Source organism: Lichenostomus cassidix, chromosome 29, assembly GCF_008360975.1.
Source record: "Lichenostomus cassidix isolate B80296 chromosome 29, HeHo_3.0, whole genome shotgun sequence".
NCBI lineage: Eukaryota > Metazoa > Chordata > Aves > Passeriformes > Meliphagidae > Lichenostomus > Lichenostomus cassidix.
The window spans coordinates 2295422-2310698 of record NC_139509.1 but is presented as its reverse complement, the minus strand read 5'-3'; the positions used below and the strand labels follow the sequence as shown (position 1 = coordinate 2310698).

Here is a 15277-nt window from a genome sequence, read left to right as displayed (position 1 = left end):
CCATGTCCCGCCACGTGTCACCCCCACGAGTCCCCCTGCCTGTCCATGTCCCCCACGTATCCCCACCGTGTTCCCCCTAGAATCCCCCATCGCAGCCCCCCCCCGCGGTGTCCCCCCGGTGTCCCCCCGCGTGGCCCGGCGCTGTCCCGGCCCTTTGTAGCCGCGGATTGTTCTGGCTTTGCCGGGCTCAGCACCGCCGCGCCCCCCCCGTGCTGAGCCAGGGCTTCGCCCGCTGACTCACCCCACGTGCGGGGCCGGTGCTGAGCCGGCAGAGCCACGGCCCGGGGGGGCACCGGGGCTGTCCCCCCCCAGACCCCTCCCGCCACCTCCGCGGGGACCCGCACTGTGGGGGCAGCCCTGGCTCCGAGCTTGTCCCGGGTCTGTGACACCCCCGGAATGGCCCCGAGATTATCCTGGGTGTGTGACACCCCCGAAATGGCCCCGAGCCTGTCCCGGGGGTGTGACACCCCCAGAATAGCCCTATACCCCAACTTGTGTCAGGTGTGTCACCCCCCAGGGGACAGCCCTGTCTCCCAGCTTGTCCCAGCTGTGTGACCCCCCGGGGGACAGTTCTGTTCCCCAGCTTGTCCCACGTGTGTGACCCACCCTGGGGACAGTCCTGTTCCCCAGCTTGTCCAGGGTATGTCACCCCCCTCCCAGGGACCCTATCCCCACTCTTGTCCCAGGTGTGTGACACCCCCATTTCCGGTGCTCGTCCCAGGTGTGTCACCCTGTCCCCACTCTTGTCTCAGGTGTGTGACCACCTCGGCCCCCACTCGGGACCCTGTGCTTGTTCCAGGTGTTTGACCCCCCCAGGGACAGCCCTGTCCCCACTCTCATGCCAGATGTGTCACCTCCTCTCATCCCCCCAGCCTTTCATCCCGGCCTTTCATCTCTGGTCGTCCTGGCAACACCCCGAAGGGTCCCAGGGGTTGCCATGGCACCCAGGGATGCTCCGAGCCCAAGCCAAGGATCCCCACAGCCCCCTCCCAAATTCCTGCCAATCCTCAGAGGTGCCCTGTGCCAAGGGGGTGGCACTGTTGGGGAGTGACAGGAAAACGGGGGGGTGACAGGGATGGGGGTGGCAGTGCCAGGGGGTGGGAGGTGTCCCCACCCCGGGTGTCCTCTGCGCTCCCCTCTCCCACAGCTGCGCCATGGCCATCGGGGAGGTAAGACCCTGCGAGCGGCCCTGACCCCTCCAGACCCCCCAAAGCCACAGCCCCGGGGTCCCTCCCTGCCAGGGGGGTTGGGTGAGCAGCCCTGAACTCATGGGGACTCCCCAAGTCTGTCACTTCAGTGCCCAGCTCGTCGCCCTGGCACAGGGCTCTCTGTGTGCCACTCACCATGGCCACCAGCCCTGTCGTGGCTCCTGTCCCCAGCCCTGTCCCCCTGTGGCCCCAATCCCAGGACATCCCATCACCAGAGTGCCCAGGGACTGCAGAGTCCCCATCCCTGAAGTACCCCATCCCCATGGTACCCAAAAATTGGGGCATCTTGTTGCCATGGCAGCCCATCACCAGGGTATCACATCACTGAGGGATGCTCCCACTGTGGTACCCAGGTGCTGAGGGGTGTCCTCACCGCGGTACCCAATCGCTGGGACATCCTGTTGCCATGGCACCCCATCCCTGAGATACCCCATCCCCAAGGCCCCCATGTCACCCCCTCACCGTGCCACCTGCCCCTGGCAGTGCCCGCAGGGTGACCTCCAGCCCCGCTGTCCCCCCAGGAGCTGCGCAGCGGCCGCTTCTGGCGGGGGGTGCTGATGGAGGTGACAGCGACCCTCATCTTCGTGGGGGTGGTCCTGGGGGCTTCAGCAAGCCCAGGACCTCTGGCACCGGCACTGGCCGCGGGGTTGGCAGCCGGGGGGCTCGTCTGCACCCTCGGGGGGCCCCAGGCCAACCCTGCCCTGACGCTGGCCCTGCTGTGCACCCGCAAGCTGAGTGCCCTGCGCGGGGCCGCGGGGGTCCTGGCGCAGTGTGCGGGGGCCACACTGGCCTCTGCTGCTGCCCACGCGGTGCTGCCAGATGACACCGGCCTCGTCACCAGGGTGAGTGTCCCCATCCCTGGTCCTGTCCTTTGCCCCATCCCGTGGCGCTGGACAGGTGTCCCTCCCGCAGGTGAGCGCGGTGGGGACAGCAGGGACGGCGCTGGCCTGGGAGACCTTTGCCACCTTCCAGCTGGCGCTGGCCGCCTTCGCCGCTGCCGAGCATGCAGTCCCGCAGGCCGGGCTGGCCCTGGGCAGCGCTGTGGCCGCCGGCGCCCTGGCCGCAGTAAGGACCCCACTGTGTCCCACCTGCCCAGGGGGTCCCCACCCCACCAGCCCCTGACCCCCCTGTCCCCCACAGGGGCCATTCTCGGGGGGCAGCATGAACCCCGCACGCTCGCTGGGGCCGGCCATTGTCACCGGTGTCTGGGATGACCACTGGGTGAGTTGGGGGCACCCCCGGGTCCCCACAGAGTCCCCAGGCAGCAGCGTGTGACCCCTGTGGTCCCATCCCCACCCCAGGGTGGTGGTTCCTGGTCTTCCCTATCCTCTGGTGGGTCCCCCTAGGATGGGTCAGCATCAGCTGCACCCCCAGTTTGGGCCCTCCTGGTGTCACCATCACAGGACAGGTGTGTCCCCCATTCCCATCCTTGGGACAGTGCCCCCCTTGTCCCCATCCTTGGGATGGGCGCCTCCCCAAACAAGTGACACTCACCCCACACAGTTCTTCATCCCTGGGGCAGGTTCCTCCACTCAGTCCCCACTACTGGGGTGGGGTCCCCTGTCCCCCCCGCCCCCAGGCAGCCCCACTCCCGTGTCCCCCTGTCCCCGGGACACCCCAACGCTCTGTGTCCCCCCAGGTGTACTGGCTAGGGCCGGTGCTGGGCGCGGTGCTGGCCGGGCTCTCCTACGAGTTCATCCTGGCGCCCGGAGCCTCCCGGGAGAAGTTGGGTGCCTGCCTCGCCTGCCGGGACGTGGCTCTGGTGGAGACCCCCAGCCTGTCCCCCTCCTCGGTGGTCCGCGGCCCCCCAGCCCCCCCGTCTGAGCAGCAGGAGCAGGGCACTGCCTGAGACCCCCCGGAACCCCCTCTCCACCCCACCCCCCCAACACCGGATCCTCGCTGCCACCAGAACCTTCCGTGTGGCACTCACAGGATGGGGGGTCCGTGCCCCCTCCCCTTTTACTGTCCTCTCCCCCGTGAGGGGATTAAAGGTGTGCTGGGGTCGCGGGTGGGTGCAGAGTGATGCCGTGAGGGGTCGGGGGGTCTCGCCCGCCGTCCCGCGCGCTCGGAGCACGGCGGCACCGCCACACAGGGGCTGCGAGCGGGCGGGTGCCCCCTCCCCGCGGCCCCCCGGCGAGGGCGGGGGCCGGGACCCCCCGTCAGCCCGTCCCGTGCCGGGGAGCTGAGCGCAGCAAAGCCCTTTGTGGTGGCCTCTGCAGCCCCGGCAGATTCCGGCGGGCGCCAATGGCCGGGCCGAGCCCTAATCCCCCCGGCCGGGGACTCAGCGCCCGCTAAGCCGGGCTGAATAAACCCTCCCGCAGACAACAGCACCGGGGGGGGGACACCCCGCGGCCCCCAGGGGGGGTCCACCCAGGGCCCCTCCCGCAGGGTCGGGGAGGCTCCCAGTGGGGTTGCCCCAAAGTGTCCCCAAAATTTTGGGGGGGTGGGAGGTGTGTCAGCGCTGTCCCCGAGCAGGGGCGTCCCGCAAACCCCACTGAGGGCACCTGTGGGTCACAGCCCCCCCACTCCCCAGGCAACCCCAGCGATGGGGGCGGCGCAGCTCTGGGGGGGTCCCCGCTATCGGGGGGTGCGGGGCTGCCCGGGGGGGGTCGGGGGGGTTCCTCACCGCGTGTCACCTGTCCCGTGCCCCGGGCAGCGAAGCGGTTAACGGGGGGTGGCGGAGGTGGGATCCCACCCCCGGGGCCGGCCCGGGGGGGCCTTATAAAGGTGGGCGCGGGCGGCCCCCGGGGAGGGGAGCGGGGCCGTGGAGGGCAGCGGGGCCAGGCCATGCGGGAGCTGCGCTCGTCCTCCTTCTGGAGGGCCGTCCTGGCCGAGTTCCTGGGCAGCCTCCTCTATGCCCTGCTGGGGCTGGGGGCCTCCCTGCGCTGGGCCCCGGGCCCCCCCAGCGTCCTGGGGTCCGCCCTGGCCTTCGGGCTGGCCCAGACCACCGTGGTACAGACGCTGGGCCATGTCAGCGGGGGCCACGTCAACCCGGCCATCACGCTGGCCTTCCTGATGGCCTCGCAGCTCTCCGTGGCCCGTGCCGTGGGGTACATGCTGGCCCAGGTGCTGGGCATGCTGGCCGGCGCCGGGGTGCTCTACGGGGTGACCCCGGGCCCCGTCCGAGGCACCCTCGGCCTCACCGCGGTGAGCAGGGGCACGGGGGGGAGCAGGGGGCTGGGGATGTTTGTAGGGCTGGGGGACCGTGGGGTGCGGGATTGGGGCTGTAATGGGGGTTTGGGGGGATGGGAGGCTCCACGAGATGTTTGGGGGTCTGAGGTGTTCTGGGATTGTGATGGGAGGTTGTGGGGTTTGGAGGGACTGGGGGGTTCCAGGGGTCGTTTTGGGATTTGAGGTACCATGGGGCTGTAAGGAGGGGTTCGGGGAGATTTGGGGGAATTGGGTAGTCTGGGAGGTGTTTTGGGGTACCATGGGCTGTAATGGGGGTTGTGGGGCTCAGAGGTGTTTGAGTGGTCTGATGGCGGATTGGGGGGTCCAGGAGCTAGCTTGGGGTGATGTGGGCAGTAATGGGGGCTGGACATCCGGGAAGGGTTTGGAAATGAGGAGGGATTTGTGGTACAGTGGGGTTTTGGGGTGTGGAAGGAGAACGGGGAGGGATTTGGGGTGTTGAGGGGAATGGGGGAGCATCTCCGCGGGGTGCTGAGCCCCCTCCCCGCGCAGCTGCACCCCGGCGTGGGTCCGGGCCAGGGCACGGTGGTGGAGCTGCTCCTGACCGCCCAGTTCGTCCTCTGCGTCTTCGCCAGCTTCGACGACCGTCACGACGGGCGCCCGGGCATGGCCGCCGTGCCCGTCGGCTTCTCCCTCGCCCTCGGCCACCTCTTCGGGGTAAGGGCGGCCGCGGGGACCCCCGCGCTGGGACCCCGGGGGTTGGGGAGGGGCTGGGGGGCAGCTGTCCAGCCCCCCACCGCCCCGTCCCCCTGCAGATCCACTACACGGGTGCCAGCATGAACCCCGCTCGCTCCTTCGCCCCCGCCGTCATCACCCGCAGCTTCGCCAACCACTGGGTAAGTGGGGGGAGACGGGGACCCCCAAACCCGCCCCGGGCCTCCCCAGTCCCTCCCCGCTTGTCCCTGTCGTGCCCCAGCCACTGTGTCCCCGCTGGGGGCGGGCGGCTGCCGGTGTCACCGCGGTGACAGCAGCACCCGGGGCGCTGGGGACCCCCCAGCCCTGATGCCCCGGTATCCCGGGCGGGGACACGCGGCCGCTCACCGGGAGACGGGGTGCCCGCGGCCGGGCCAGTGCCCGGGCGTCAGCGGGGAGGGTGCCGTGCCCCGGGGGGCGGAGGGCCGGGGGTCCCCCGGTGCCGGTGCCCACGCCGCCCCCCCGCAGGTGTACTGGGCGGGCCCGCTGCTGGGCGCGGCGCTGGGCGCGGTGCTGTACGAGTTCGCGCTGTGCCCGCGGCCGCGCAGCCTGGCCGAGCGCCTGGCCGCCCTCAAGGGAGAGCCGCCCGCCCCCACCGCCGTTACCGCCGCCGTCGCCGAGCCGCCGCCCGAGCCGCCGGCAGAGCCGCTGGAGCTGAAGACGCAGGGGCTGTAACGGGGCCCGTCCCGGGGCGCGGCCCCGCGCCCGCCGCTGCTTTGCTGTGACGGGGCCGCCGCGGTGCGTGTGGTGCGTGTGTGTGCGGCGCGGCGCGGCGGGCGGGCGGCGGCGGGGCCCCGCTGCCGGGAACCGGCCACCGGGCTGCCCGGGGCCGCCCGTACCGGGCCGGAGCCGCCCCGCCCCGCCGCGGCGGGACTTCTGTGTTCGGTGAATTAAACCTGCTCTTTTATTTTGGTAACCGCTCGCGGCCGTGCCCGGCGCCGGGAACCGGGAGGGACCGAGGTGGGGGGAACACCGGCACGGGAGGTGCCGCCCGTTCCCGCGCCCGGGGGAAGCCCCGCCCAGTCAGCCCCGTTCTTAAAAGGGCAACGCCGCCATCGCGCCCATTCCCTACAATGAGACCCTCCTGTCTCTCACCCCGCAGCACCACGGGGCGGGGGGCGAGGGCAGCAGGATTCGGGGCACAGCGCGGCACTGAAACGCCGGTTCGTTCCCGTGGTGGACGGCCAGGGGGGTGGGTCTGTGGCGGTGGGGACTAGAAGCGACACCGGGCGGCTCGGTGGGCGTTGCCGCTTGAAGGGCGCGGGCGGGGCGGGGCCTCGGCCCGCGGGAACTGGGGCGGTTGTGTAACGCCGCCCCCGCGCCGGGACCGGGAGCGCGGCCGGGAGGGCGGCGGGGACGGGGCGGCGGTGAGCGGGACGGGAGGCCGGGACCGGGGGGTTGGGGTCCGGGGGGGTGCGGTCCGGGATCGGGGTGTCCGGGGGCGAGGAATGTCCCGGAACCGGCGGGGACTGGGGGCTGGGGGGGACCGAAACAGGGAGATGATTCGGGATCGGAGGGGGCCGGAACGGGGGGGTGGATACGGGATCGGAGGAACCGGGACAGGGAAGCAGGGGTGCTCCGGGGTCTGGAGGGTGTTTCGGGATTGGTGGGCCCGGGGAATGTCCCGGGATCGGGGGAGGAGCGGGGTCTGGAGGTAATCTGTGGCTGGGGGGGTCCGGAAATGCTGCGGGATCGAGAAGGCAGCGCGGCAGACTGGGATCGGGGTGTACACGGAATCGGGGTGAACCGAAACGGGTAGGGGGTTGATATGGAATCGGGGCTGTGAGGTGCGCCGGTATTGGGATGGACCGAGACCCAGAGGTGCGCTGGGATCGAGGGGGTACCGGAGCCTGGTGGGTGCTCCGGGATCGGTGGGGTCCGACACCGAGGGGGACCGTGCTGGGGAGACTGGTACCGGAGGGTGCCCCGGGATCAGGGGCACCAGGACCTGCAGGTGGGCCTGTATCGGGGGAGCCCGGAACGGGTCGGGGGATCCCGGAGAGCCCCAGCCCGGGGGTACCCCGCGGCGGTGCTGACGGTGGCCCGCAGGTGGCCCCCGGTGCCGGTGCCGTGCGCAGCCCCGCGCTGCATGGACTGGTACATGATGAACTGCGAGCTCCTGGCCACCTGCAGCGCCCTGGGCTACCTGGAGGGCGACGTGTACCACCGGGAGCCCGACTGCCTGGGTAGGTGGGCACTGGGCGGGGGCAGCGGGAGCCAGGGTGGTGGCGGGGGGCTGATGGCCCCGTGTCCCCTAGAGAGCGTCAAGGACCTGATCCGGTACCTGCGCCATGAGGATGAGACCCGCGACGTGCGGCAGCAGCTGGGGGCAGCCCAGATCCTGCAGAACGACCTCCTGCCCATCCTGGTGCAGTACCCGGAGGACAAGGTGCTCTTTGACGCTGTCATCAGGTACCAGGGGGCGGCTTTGGGGGCTGGGGACAGGTTTGGGGGCCAGGGGTGGCCCTGCAGGGGCTCCTCACAGGGCAGGGGTTCCTAAAACCCCTCCACCCGCTCACAGGCTGATGGTGAACCTGACACAGCCAGCCCTGCTCTGCTTTGGGAAGGTGCCATCGGATGCCACCTCCCGGCACCACTTTCTCCAGGTGCTGTCTTACCTGCAGGCCTACAAGGAGGTGAGTCTGCCCAGGGTGGGGCTGCAGGTGGGGGGCTTTGCCTGCACCTCCCTTGCTTACATGGGGTCTCTGCAGGCTTTCGCCAGTGAGAAGGTGTTTGTGGTGCTCAGTGAGAAGCTCTACAACCTCCTGCAGCTGGTGAGTCCCTTGTCACCAGGGGGCTGTGGGCTGTGTCCTTGCTAGGGGTCCCTCAAGGGTTGGGGGTCTGTCATCTTAGGGGGCTGTGGGTCCATCCCTGCTGGGTGTCCCCAGGGGGCTGCAGGGTCGGTCCCTGCTGGGTGTCCCCAGGAGGCTGCAGGGTCGGTCCCTGCTGGGTGTCCCCGGGAGGCTGTGGGGTTTGTCCCTGCTGGGTGTCCCCAGGAGGCAGTGGGAGACCCTGACAGCTCTGTCCCCCCAGGACTGGGAGCAGCGGCAGGAGGAGGACACGCTGCTGATCGAGAGGATCCTGCTGCTGGTGCGCAATGTGCTGCACGTTCCCCCAGACCCCACTGAGGAGCAGGTACCAGGATGGGGCCCTTCCCTGGGCCCCCGGCAGCTTTGGGGCCACAGTGGCTCTACAGGGACCCCAACACGCCCCTACCATCCCCAGCAGGGTGTGGACGGCGATGCCAGCGTGCACGACCGGGTGCTGTGGGCGCTGCACATCAGCGGCATGGACGACCTGCTCAAATTCCTGGCCAGCGCCCAGGTGGAGCAGCAATGGGCTCTGCACGTCCTGGAGATCATCTCCCTCATGTTCCGTGACCAGGTGGGACAGGGCAGGGGGTGGTGGGGCAGGGATCTCCCCAGAGCCCCCACAGGGCTGACAAAGCTGCTGGCAGAGCCCCGAGGAGCTGGCGGCGCTGGGACAGGGGACAGCGGGCGCCGAGCACGGGGAGGACACGCGGGAGCTGGAGACCCTGCGGCAGCGGGAGCTGGCGGAGAAGAGAGCCCGGGCACTGCAGCGCCCAACCAGGTGAGGAAAAAGGATGGGGGACCTCCTTGGAGGGGGCAAGATCCCTGTGGCGGGGATGGCATCACTCAGCCCTTGTCACCCCCCCAGGCACTCCCGCTTCGGTGGCTCCTACGTCCTGCAGGGCCTCAAGTCCATCGGGGACCGAGACGTCGTGTTCCACAAAGGGCTGCACAACGTGAGTGTGGGGTGGGGAGGTGGTGGGGGGCGCAGGGATGGGGGGATTGGCAGGGGGCATGGAGAAAGGAATGTGGTGGGGGGCACAGAGCTGGGGACATAGTAAGTCCATAGGTCCGGGGACATGGCAGAGAATACGGGGACAGGAACGTGGGCGGCTCACAAGGCTGGGGACATGGTGTGTGGTACTGGGCCAGGGACAGGGTGGTGGGCAGTGGGATAGGGATGTGGCAGGGGGCATCGAGATGGGGATGTGGGTGGGGGGCACAGGGACAGGAACACAGGCGAGACACAGGGTTGGGGACTTGGTGTGGGGCACAGGGCCAGGAATGTGGTGGGGTTGTGGCCACAGGGATATGGTGGGGGGCGCTGGGATGGGGGCGTGGTGTGGGGCACGGGGATGTGGTGAGGGGTACCAGGATGGGGACACAGTGAGGGGCACAGAACCAGGGAGGTGGCAGGGGTCACCAGGACAATGCCACAGGGATAAATCTGGCCACACCATCCCGTGCAGCTGAAGAGCTACAGCCACGACCTGGGCAAGGAGCCCCGGCGGGTTCCCCGGCGCCGCCAGGCCGCCCCCGAGTCCGAGACCTCCCGCCGCTCTGCCCGCAACGTCCGGCTCTTCCTGCGCCACTTCTGCCAGGACTTCCTGGAGAGCTGCTACAACCGCCTGATGCTGCTGGTCAAGGTGAGGGGCTGGAGGGGCTGGGATGCCCTCCCCGGGCTGGGGGACCCCCACTGAGCCCCTCGATTGCCCCCAGGACCAGCTGGTGCGGGAGAAGGCTCAGCAGCACGACGAGACCTATTACCTGTGGGCCACCGCCTTCTTCATGGCCTTCAACCGGCGTCACGGCTTCCGTCCCGAGCTGGTGTCCGAGACCGTGGGGGTCCGAGCTTTCCACTTCATTGAGCAGAACCTCACCACCTACTATGAGATGGCACTGATGGACAAGAAGGAGGCAACCACCTGGGCCCGCAGGTGAGCACCTGGGACACCCCTCAGTGTCTGGGACCCCCAGGACCTGGGACTCTCTTTGGTACCTGAGGGTCCCCATGGTGCCTGGGACCTTCTGGACACCTGGACCCCCACAGTGCCTGAGACTCCTTGGGCACCTGGGACACCTCTTGGTGTCTGGGACCCCCAAGCACCTGGGATTCTCCTCAGTGTCTGGGAACCCTTGGGCCTGTGGGACTCTTGGGGGGCCTGTGACCCCCCTGGGCACCTGTGACCCCCTCATTGCCACCCCCAGGATGCACTTGGCCCTGAAGGCATACCAGGAGCTGCTGCGGACAGTGCAGGAGATGGATCGCTCCCCAGAGCAGGCAGTGCGGGACAGCAGCCAGGTCATCAAAAGTGAGTCCCTCTGTCCCTCCACCCATCCCTCGGGTCCCTGACCCACCCCTTCCCACTGCCCTCATCCTCCCCAGGCAACATCTTCTACCTGATGGAATACCGGGAGCTCTTCCTCACGCTCTTCCGCAAGTTCGACGAGACCAAGCAGCCGCGCAGCTTCCTGCGGGACCTGGTGGAGACAGCCCACCTCTTCCTCCGCATGCTGGAGCGCTTCTGCCGCGGCCGTGCCAACCTCGTGGTGCAGGTGGGACAGGGTTACCCCACCGGGGGGTCCCGGGGGGTCGGGCAGCCCCTCCTGACCCTATCCTCGCTCCCCAGAGCAAACGTGTGAGGAGGAAGAAGAAGCGCCGCGCTCCCACAGCTCCCGCCCCACCCAGCGCTGCAGAGCTGGAGCAGCTGTGGGAAGGATTGGCCCCGCAGCTCCAGGCCTGCCTGGAGGTACCAGGGAAGGGTTCAGCCCCACGGGGGGTTCTGGGGGTCTTGGTGGGGCACAGGGTGACCCTGTCCTGCCCCAGGGCGAGGTGCCCCTCCCCGAGGACATGGTGCCCTTTGATGCCACCTCGGAGACGCCGGTGGAGGAGCAGCGCGCCGAGGCTCTGCTGCGGATCCAGGAGTGCCTGCGGGATTCCCGCGTCCCCCAGGCCCTGCGGCTGCTGCGCTCAGCAAGGTACCACCACCGCCATGCCCATCCTGTGCCCAGGGTGTGGGAACACCGTGCCAGCCTGTCCCCGCTGTCCCCAGGGAGGTGTGGCCCGAAGGGGATGTGTTCGGAGCCGCCGATGCAGGGCCAGCCGAGGAGACCCGGCTGCTGCGGGAGATCCTCGTTGCTCCCCTGCCCGGTGAGTCCTCATCTGTGACACTGAGAAATGGGAAAACTTCAGGCTGGGGCACTGCAGACCCTGAGCACATCCCACCGTAGGGCGCAAACCCACCGAGCCTGAGGAGCCAGAGGAAGAGGAAGAGGAGGATGAGGAAGAGGAGCAGCAGACCGTGCAGGTGTCGGAGAAGGAATTCAACTTCCTCGACTACCTGAAGCGGTGAGAAGGGTTTTGGTGGGTCGGGGGGGTCCTGCTGTGGGGCGGCCATACTGACAGGGCTGTGGGGCAGGTTTGCCTGTGCCCCCGTGGTGAGGGCGCTGGTGCTGCTGCTGCGGGGCTACGCGAGGAACAGCCCCCGCACCAACCACTGCGCCGCACGCCTGCTGCACCGCCTGGCCCGCGACCTGCGCATGGAGCCCCTGCTCTTCCAGCTCTCCCTCTTCGCCCTCTTCCACCGCCTGCTCAGCGACCCTGCAGCTGCTGCTCACCAGGTCAGATGGGCCGCTGAGACCCCCGGGAGGGGTCTGTCCCTGCAGCCCCCAGCCCTGCTCTGTCCCTGCAGCCCCCAGCCCTGCTCTGTATTCCAAATGTCCCCCAGGTCCACTCAGTCCTGAGATTCCCCAGCCCCTCTGTCCATCCCTGTTGTCCGGCAGCCCTGCTCTGTATTCCAAATGTCCCCCACCTCCACTCAGTCTCAAGATTCCCCAGCCCCTCTGTCTGTCCCTGTTGTCCCACAGCCTCTCTGTCCATCCCTGGTGTCCCACAGCCTCTCTGTCCATCCCTGGTGTCCCACAGCCTTTCTGTCCATCCCTGGTGTCCCCCAGTCCCTCTGTACATCCCTGGTGTCCCCCAGCCCTGCTGTGTTCCAAATGTCCCTCAGGCCTTTTCCGTCCTTGCATTCACAGCCTCACTCGGTCCCCACATTCCCCAGCCCCACTATCTGTCCCCAGTGTCCCACAGTGCCACTCTTTGTCCCCAGTGCTCCCCAGCTTCACTCTCTGTCCCCAATGTCCACTGTCCCTGGTGTCCCCCAGCCCCACTCTCTGTCCCATACTCCCCAGCCCCATGCTGCCCCAGTGTCCCCCAGCCCCTCTCTCCCTCCTGCTGTCCCCAGGAGCTGGTGGCCTTGGCCAAGTTCATCCTGGGCAAGTTCTTTGCGCTGGCAGCCACCAACAAAAAGGCCTTTGTGGAGCTGCTCTTCTGGAAGAGCCCGGCTGCCGCCTGCGAGATGACCAAGGGCTACAGCTCCCTGCAGGAGGGAGAGGGGTGAGTGGGGCCGGGGAGGGGGCTGCCACCCCCTGTCCCCTCCCCTCACCTCCCTTCTGTCCCCCACCCAGGACCACCCAGAGCCGTGTCCCCCCCTGGACCCCCCAGGAGGAGCAGGAGCTGCGGGAGCTGTACTGGAAGTACAAGGAGGTGGAAGGTACTGACGGTCCCTGGGGTGTGTGGGGGCATGGTGGGACGCCATGGGGACAGCAGGGGTTCTGTCCCTGCATCCTCCTTCTTCTGCAGGTGGGGACATCATCTCTGCCATCCTGGCCCATCTCCCGACGGCCGGGCGGACACGGAGGCAGGTGGTGAAGCAGCTGGTGCGGATGGGGCTGGCCAGCAGTGCCAAGGACTTCCCGCGGGAAAGGTGGGTCAGGGACCCCTGGGCTGGGGCTGGGACTCACCTCCCTGTGGGGCAGAGACCCCTGGGCCAGGACAGGGACTCACCTCCCTGTGGGGCAGAGACCCAGAGCTGTTTTTCCCCCCAGGAAGGGCAGTCGCATCGTGCTGTGGACGGAGGAGCAGGAGGAGGAGCTGACGCGGCTCTTCGAGGAGTTCCAGGGCTCGGACGGTGAGCTGGGCACGGTGGGCAGACCCCTAAAAACCCCCCTGTAGCTCCCCACCCTGATCCCCCTCCCCACAGACGTGCTGGGGAACATCATGAAGCACCTGACGGCGCGGCGCTCGAGGGCTCGGGTGGTGGAGAAGCTGCTGGGGCTGGGGCTGGTGGCAGAGCGCAAGGAGCTGTACAAGAAACGCCAGAGGAAGAGCCATGGCCATGGCCCCGGGCAGGTATGGGGGTGCTGGGGGGGTCCTGGGCTGTGCCCAGGGGGTGCTGCCGCATCCCAGGCACCAAAACATGGCCTGTTCCCATCTCAGGCACCCAAACACATCCTGTCCCCATCCTGGGCTGCCAAACATGGCCTGTCCCCATCCTGGGGGCACCCAAACATGGCCTGTCCCCATCCTGGGGGCACCCAGACATGGCCTGTCCCCATCCTGGGCAGCCAGACATGGCCTGTTCACATCCTGGGGGCACCTAAACACCTCTGGTCCCCACAGGCTGCCGCAGCTGTCCCAGCCACACTGGCCCAAGACAGCTCAGGAGAGGATGAGGACAGCGAGGAGGAGGAAGAGGAGGATGAGGATGAAGCAGAGGAAGGCCCCACAGAGGAGCACTGGGTGCCTGAGGAAGGGGCTGGGCAGGACCTGGTGCAGTGCCTGCATCAGGAAGGTGGGCGAGGGGCTCCGATCCCCCTGGCTGGGCTGGGCTGCAGGGCTGGATCCTGTGTCACCTTCTGCTGTCCCCAGGCCTGGCCGGGCCACTGCAGTGGCTGGAGAACTGTCTGAGGAGAGTGGCAGGGGACCGCGAGGAGGACGGTGAGAGGGGTGTGGGGGCTGTGGGGTCGGGGGGCTGCAGGGTCGGTGTGCTGTGGGGTCAGGGGGCTGTGAGGTCAGGGGGCTGCGGGGTCGGGGGGTTGTGGGGCAGGGGGCTATAGGGTTGGTGGGCTGTGGGGTTTTTGGGCTATGGGGTCGGTGGGCTGTGGGATCAGGGGGCTGCGGGGTCGGGGGGCTGCGGGGTCAGGGGGCTGCGGGGTCAGGGAGCTGTGGGGTCAGGGTCCTGCTGACAGCACTCTCGGCCCAGGCGTGTCCCACCCGGTGCCGCTGGTGCCACTCACGGAGGAGAACGAGGATGCCATGGAGAACCGGCGCTTCCGGAGCCTGCTGCGGCAGCTGGGGCTGCGACCCCCTGCCAATGAGCAGGTGAGGTCCCTGTCCCCATCCCTGTCCCTGTCCCCATCCCAGCACAGCCCTGCAATGTCCCCCTCTCTGCCCAGGAATCCTTCTGGCGCATCCCTGCTGCCCTCACCCCTCAGCAGCTCCGGCGTGCTGCCACCTCCATTGCCCACCGTGGCCCTTCAGGGTCCCCCCAGGGCCCGCCAGAGCCACCCAGGTGTCCCCAGGACGCAGCTCCAGGTGAGGGGTGTGGCTGGGGACGTGGGACTCCCAGGTGTGGGGTTAGCCCTGAGCTCCTCTCCTTGTGCCCCTCAGCAGAGCCGCTGCCGGCAGGGCTGGGATCAGACTCGGAGAGGTGAGATCAGGATCCTCTCCCTGATTTCGGGATCTCCTGTGCCTGGTTTGGGGGGTCTTGTCTCTGCCTGGGGAAGGGATCTGACCCCCTGTGATCCTCCCCGTGTGGGGCTGAGCTGTACCACCCCCTGCAGTGAGGAGCCTGTCCCTGTCCCCATCCCCAGCCCAGCGCAGCCGCACACCAAGAGGCGGCGGGAGCTCGCCAGCGAGGATGAGGATGAGGATGGTGGGAGCTCAGGTGGGTTCAGCTCCTCCGCTCGCTCCTGGGGGCTCTGGGTGTCACTGGGGCACTGCTGGGTCGGGGTTATCCTGTCCCCTGCCCCTTTGCCACATCCCTGGGGGATGCAGCCTTCTCCTCTCTCCCTCCATAGGCACTGAGCCAGCCCCTGCAGCCCCCGGCTCCGAGGAGGATGAGGAGGATGAAGATCCACAGCCCCGGGCGAGGAGGAAGCGCATCCGCTGCCTGGAGGAGGAAGAGGAGGAGGAGGAGGATTGAGGGGCTCCCCCTGCCCTGCCTGTGCCCAGGCTCTGGCCTGTTTTCTGGGCTTTCTGCAGATTTTATTGGATTTCTGCAGGTTTTCTGGGGTTTCTAGAGAGGTTTTCTCAGCTTTCTGCAGATTTTATTGGATTTCTGCAGGTTTTCTGCAGGCTTTCTCGGGTTTTTAGATGTTTTCTGGGGTTTCTGCAGGTTTTCTTCTGCAGGTTTTGATGCTGTTTTTAAAGGCTGTGCAAGCAACCAGTTGCTCCACTCCCCCCCTTTCCCTTGTTGTCCCCATCTCTCCGTTTTACCTCAACTTCCCTCTTTTTCAATTGTCAGGGTTTTTTTTTCCCAAATCTTCTAAAATCTGGACAGGGCCCAAATAAATAAAAGTGACTTTTGGCCTTCT

At 68.1% G+C, this 15277-nt stretch overlaps 3 protein-coding genes across 7 annotated transcripts; all 3 read left to right on the top strand.

Moving 5' to 3' along the window:
• The first annotated feature begins 672 nt into the window (after nucleotides 1–672).
• LOC146425878 (aquaporin-2-like) lies at nucleotides 673–3057 on the top strand. 2 transcript variants are annotated; one of them, XM_085041046.1, is made up of 6 exons: nucleotides 673–688; nucleotides 753–1169; nucleotides 1730–2050; nucleotides 2121–2273; nucleotides 2349–2429; nucleotides 2848–3057. In XM_085041046.1, exons 2-6 carry the CDS (start codon nucleotides 1155–1157, stop codon nucleotides 3055–3057), a joined length of 780 nt encoding a protein of 259 aa, XP_084897172.1. In that variant the 5' UTR covers nucleotides 673–688; nucleotides 753–1154. The 2 variants fall into 2 exon arrangements, with proteins under 2 accessions (XP_084897172.1, XP_084897173.1); XM_085041047.1 differs by lacking the exons at nucleotides 673–688; nucleotides 2121–2273 and having other exon boundaries at nucleotides 818–1169.
• A 934-nt stretch (nucleotides 3058–3991) lies between these two features.
• MIP (major intrinsic protein of lens fiber) lies at nucleotides 3992–6006 on the top strand. The gene is made up of 4 exons (XM_085041042.1): nucleotides 3992–4355; nucleotides 4890–5054; nucleotides 5153–5233; nucleotides 5559–6006. The coding sequence occupies exons 1-4, from the start codon at nucleotides 3996–3998 to the stop codon at nucleotides 5763–5765; spliced, it is 813 nt and encodes a 270-aa protein (XP_084897168.1). The 5' UTR covers nucleotides 3992–3995; the 3' UTR covers nucleotides 5766–6006.
• A 337-nt stretch (nucleotides 6007–6343) lies between these two features.
• On the top strand, nucleotides 6344–15276 carry TIMELESS (timeless circadian regulator). 4 transcript variants are annotated; one of them, XR_014846325.1, is made up of 31 exons: nucleotides 6344–6457; nucleotides 7140–7276; nucleotides 7349–7502; nucleotides 7612–7726; nucleotides 7802–7864; nucleotides 8124–8225; nucleotides 8319–8474; nucleotides 8548–8681; nucleotides 8769–8856; nucleotides 9370–9546; nucleotides 9620–9837; nucleotides 10109–10212; nucleotides 10287–10456; nucleotides 10531–10650; nucleotides 10728–10879; nucleotides 10954–11051; nucleotides 11132–11249; nucleotides 11320–11521; nucleotides 12145–12296; nucleotides 12368–12453; nucleotides 12543–12666; nucleotides 12788–12870; nucleotides 12943–13091; nucleotides 13362–13533; nucleotides 13611–13679; nucleotides 13945–14063; nucleotides 14138–14276; nucleotides 14352–14391; nucleotides 14525–14628; nucleotides 14762–14965; nucleotides 15028–15276. XR_014846325.1 is itself a non-coding variant. In XM_085040930.1 (30 exons), exons 2-30 carry the CDS (start codon nucleotides 7180–7182, stop codon nucleotides 14884–14886), a joined length of 3633 nt encoding a protein of 1210 aa, XP_084897056.1. In that variant the 5' UTR covers nucleotides 6344–6457; nucleotides 7140–7179; the 3' UTR covers nucleotides 14887–15276. The 4 variants fall into 4 exon arrangements, 1 of the variants encoding a protein (XP_084897056.1); XR_014846324.1 differs by having other exon boundaries at nucleotides 8316–8474; nucleotides 14355–14391; XR_014846323.1 differs by having other exon boundaries at nucleotides 8316–8474.
• Nucleotide 15277: the final 1 nt, after the last annotated feature.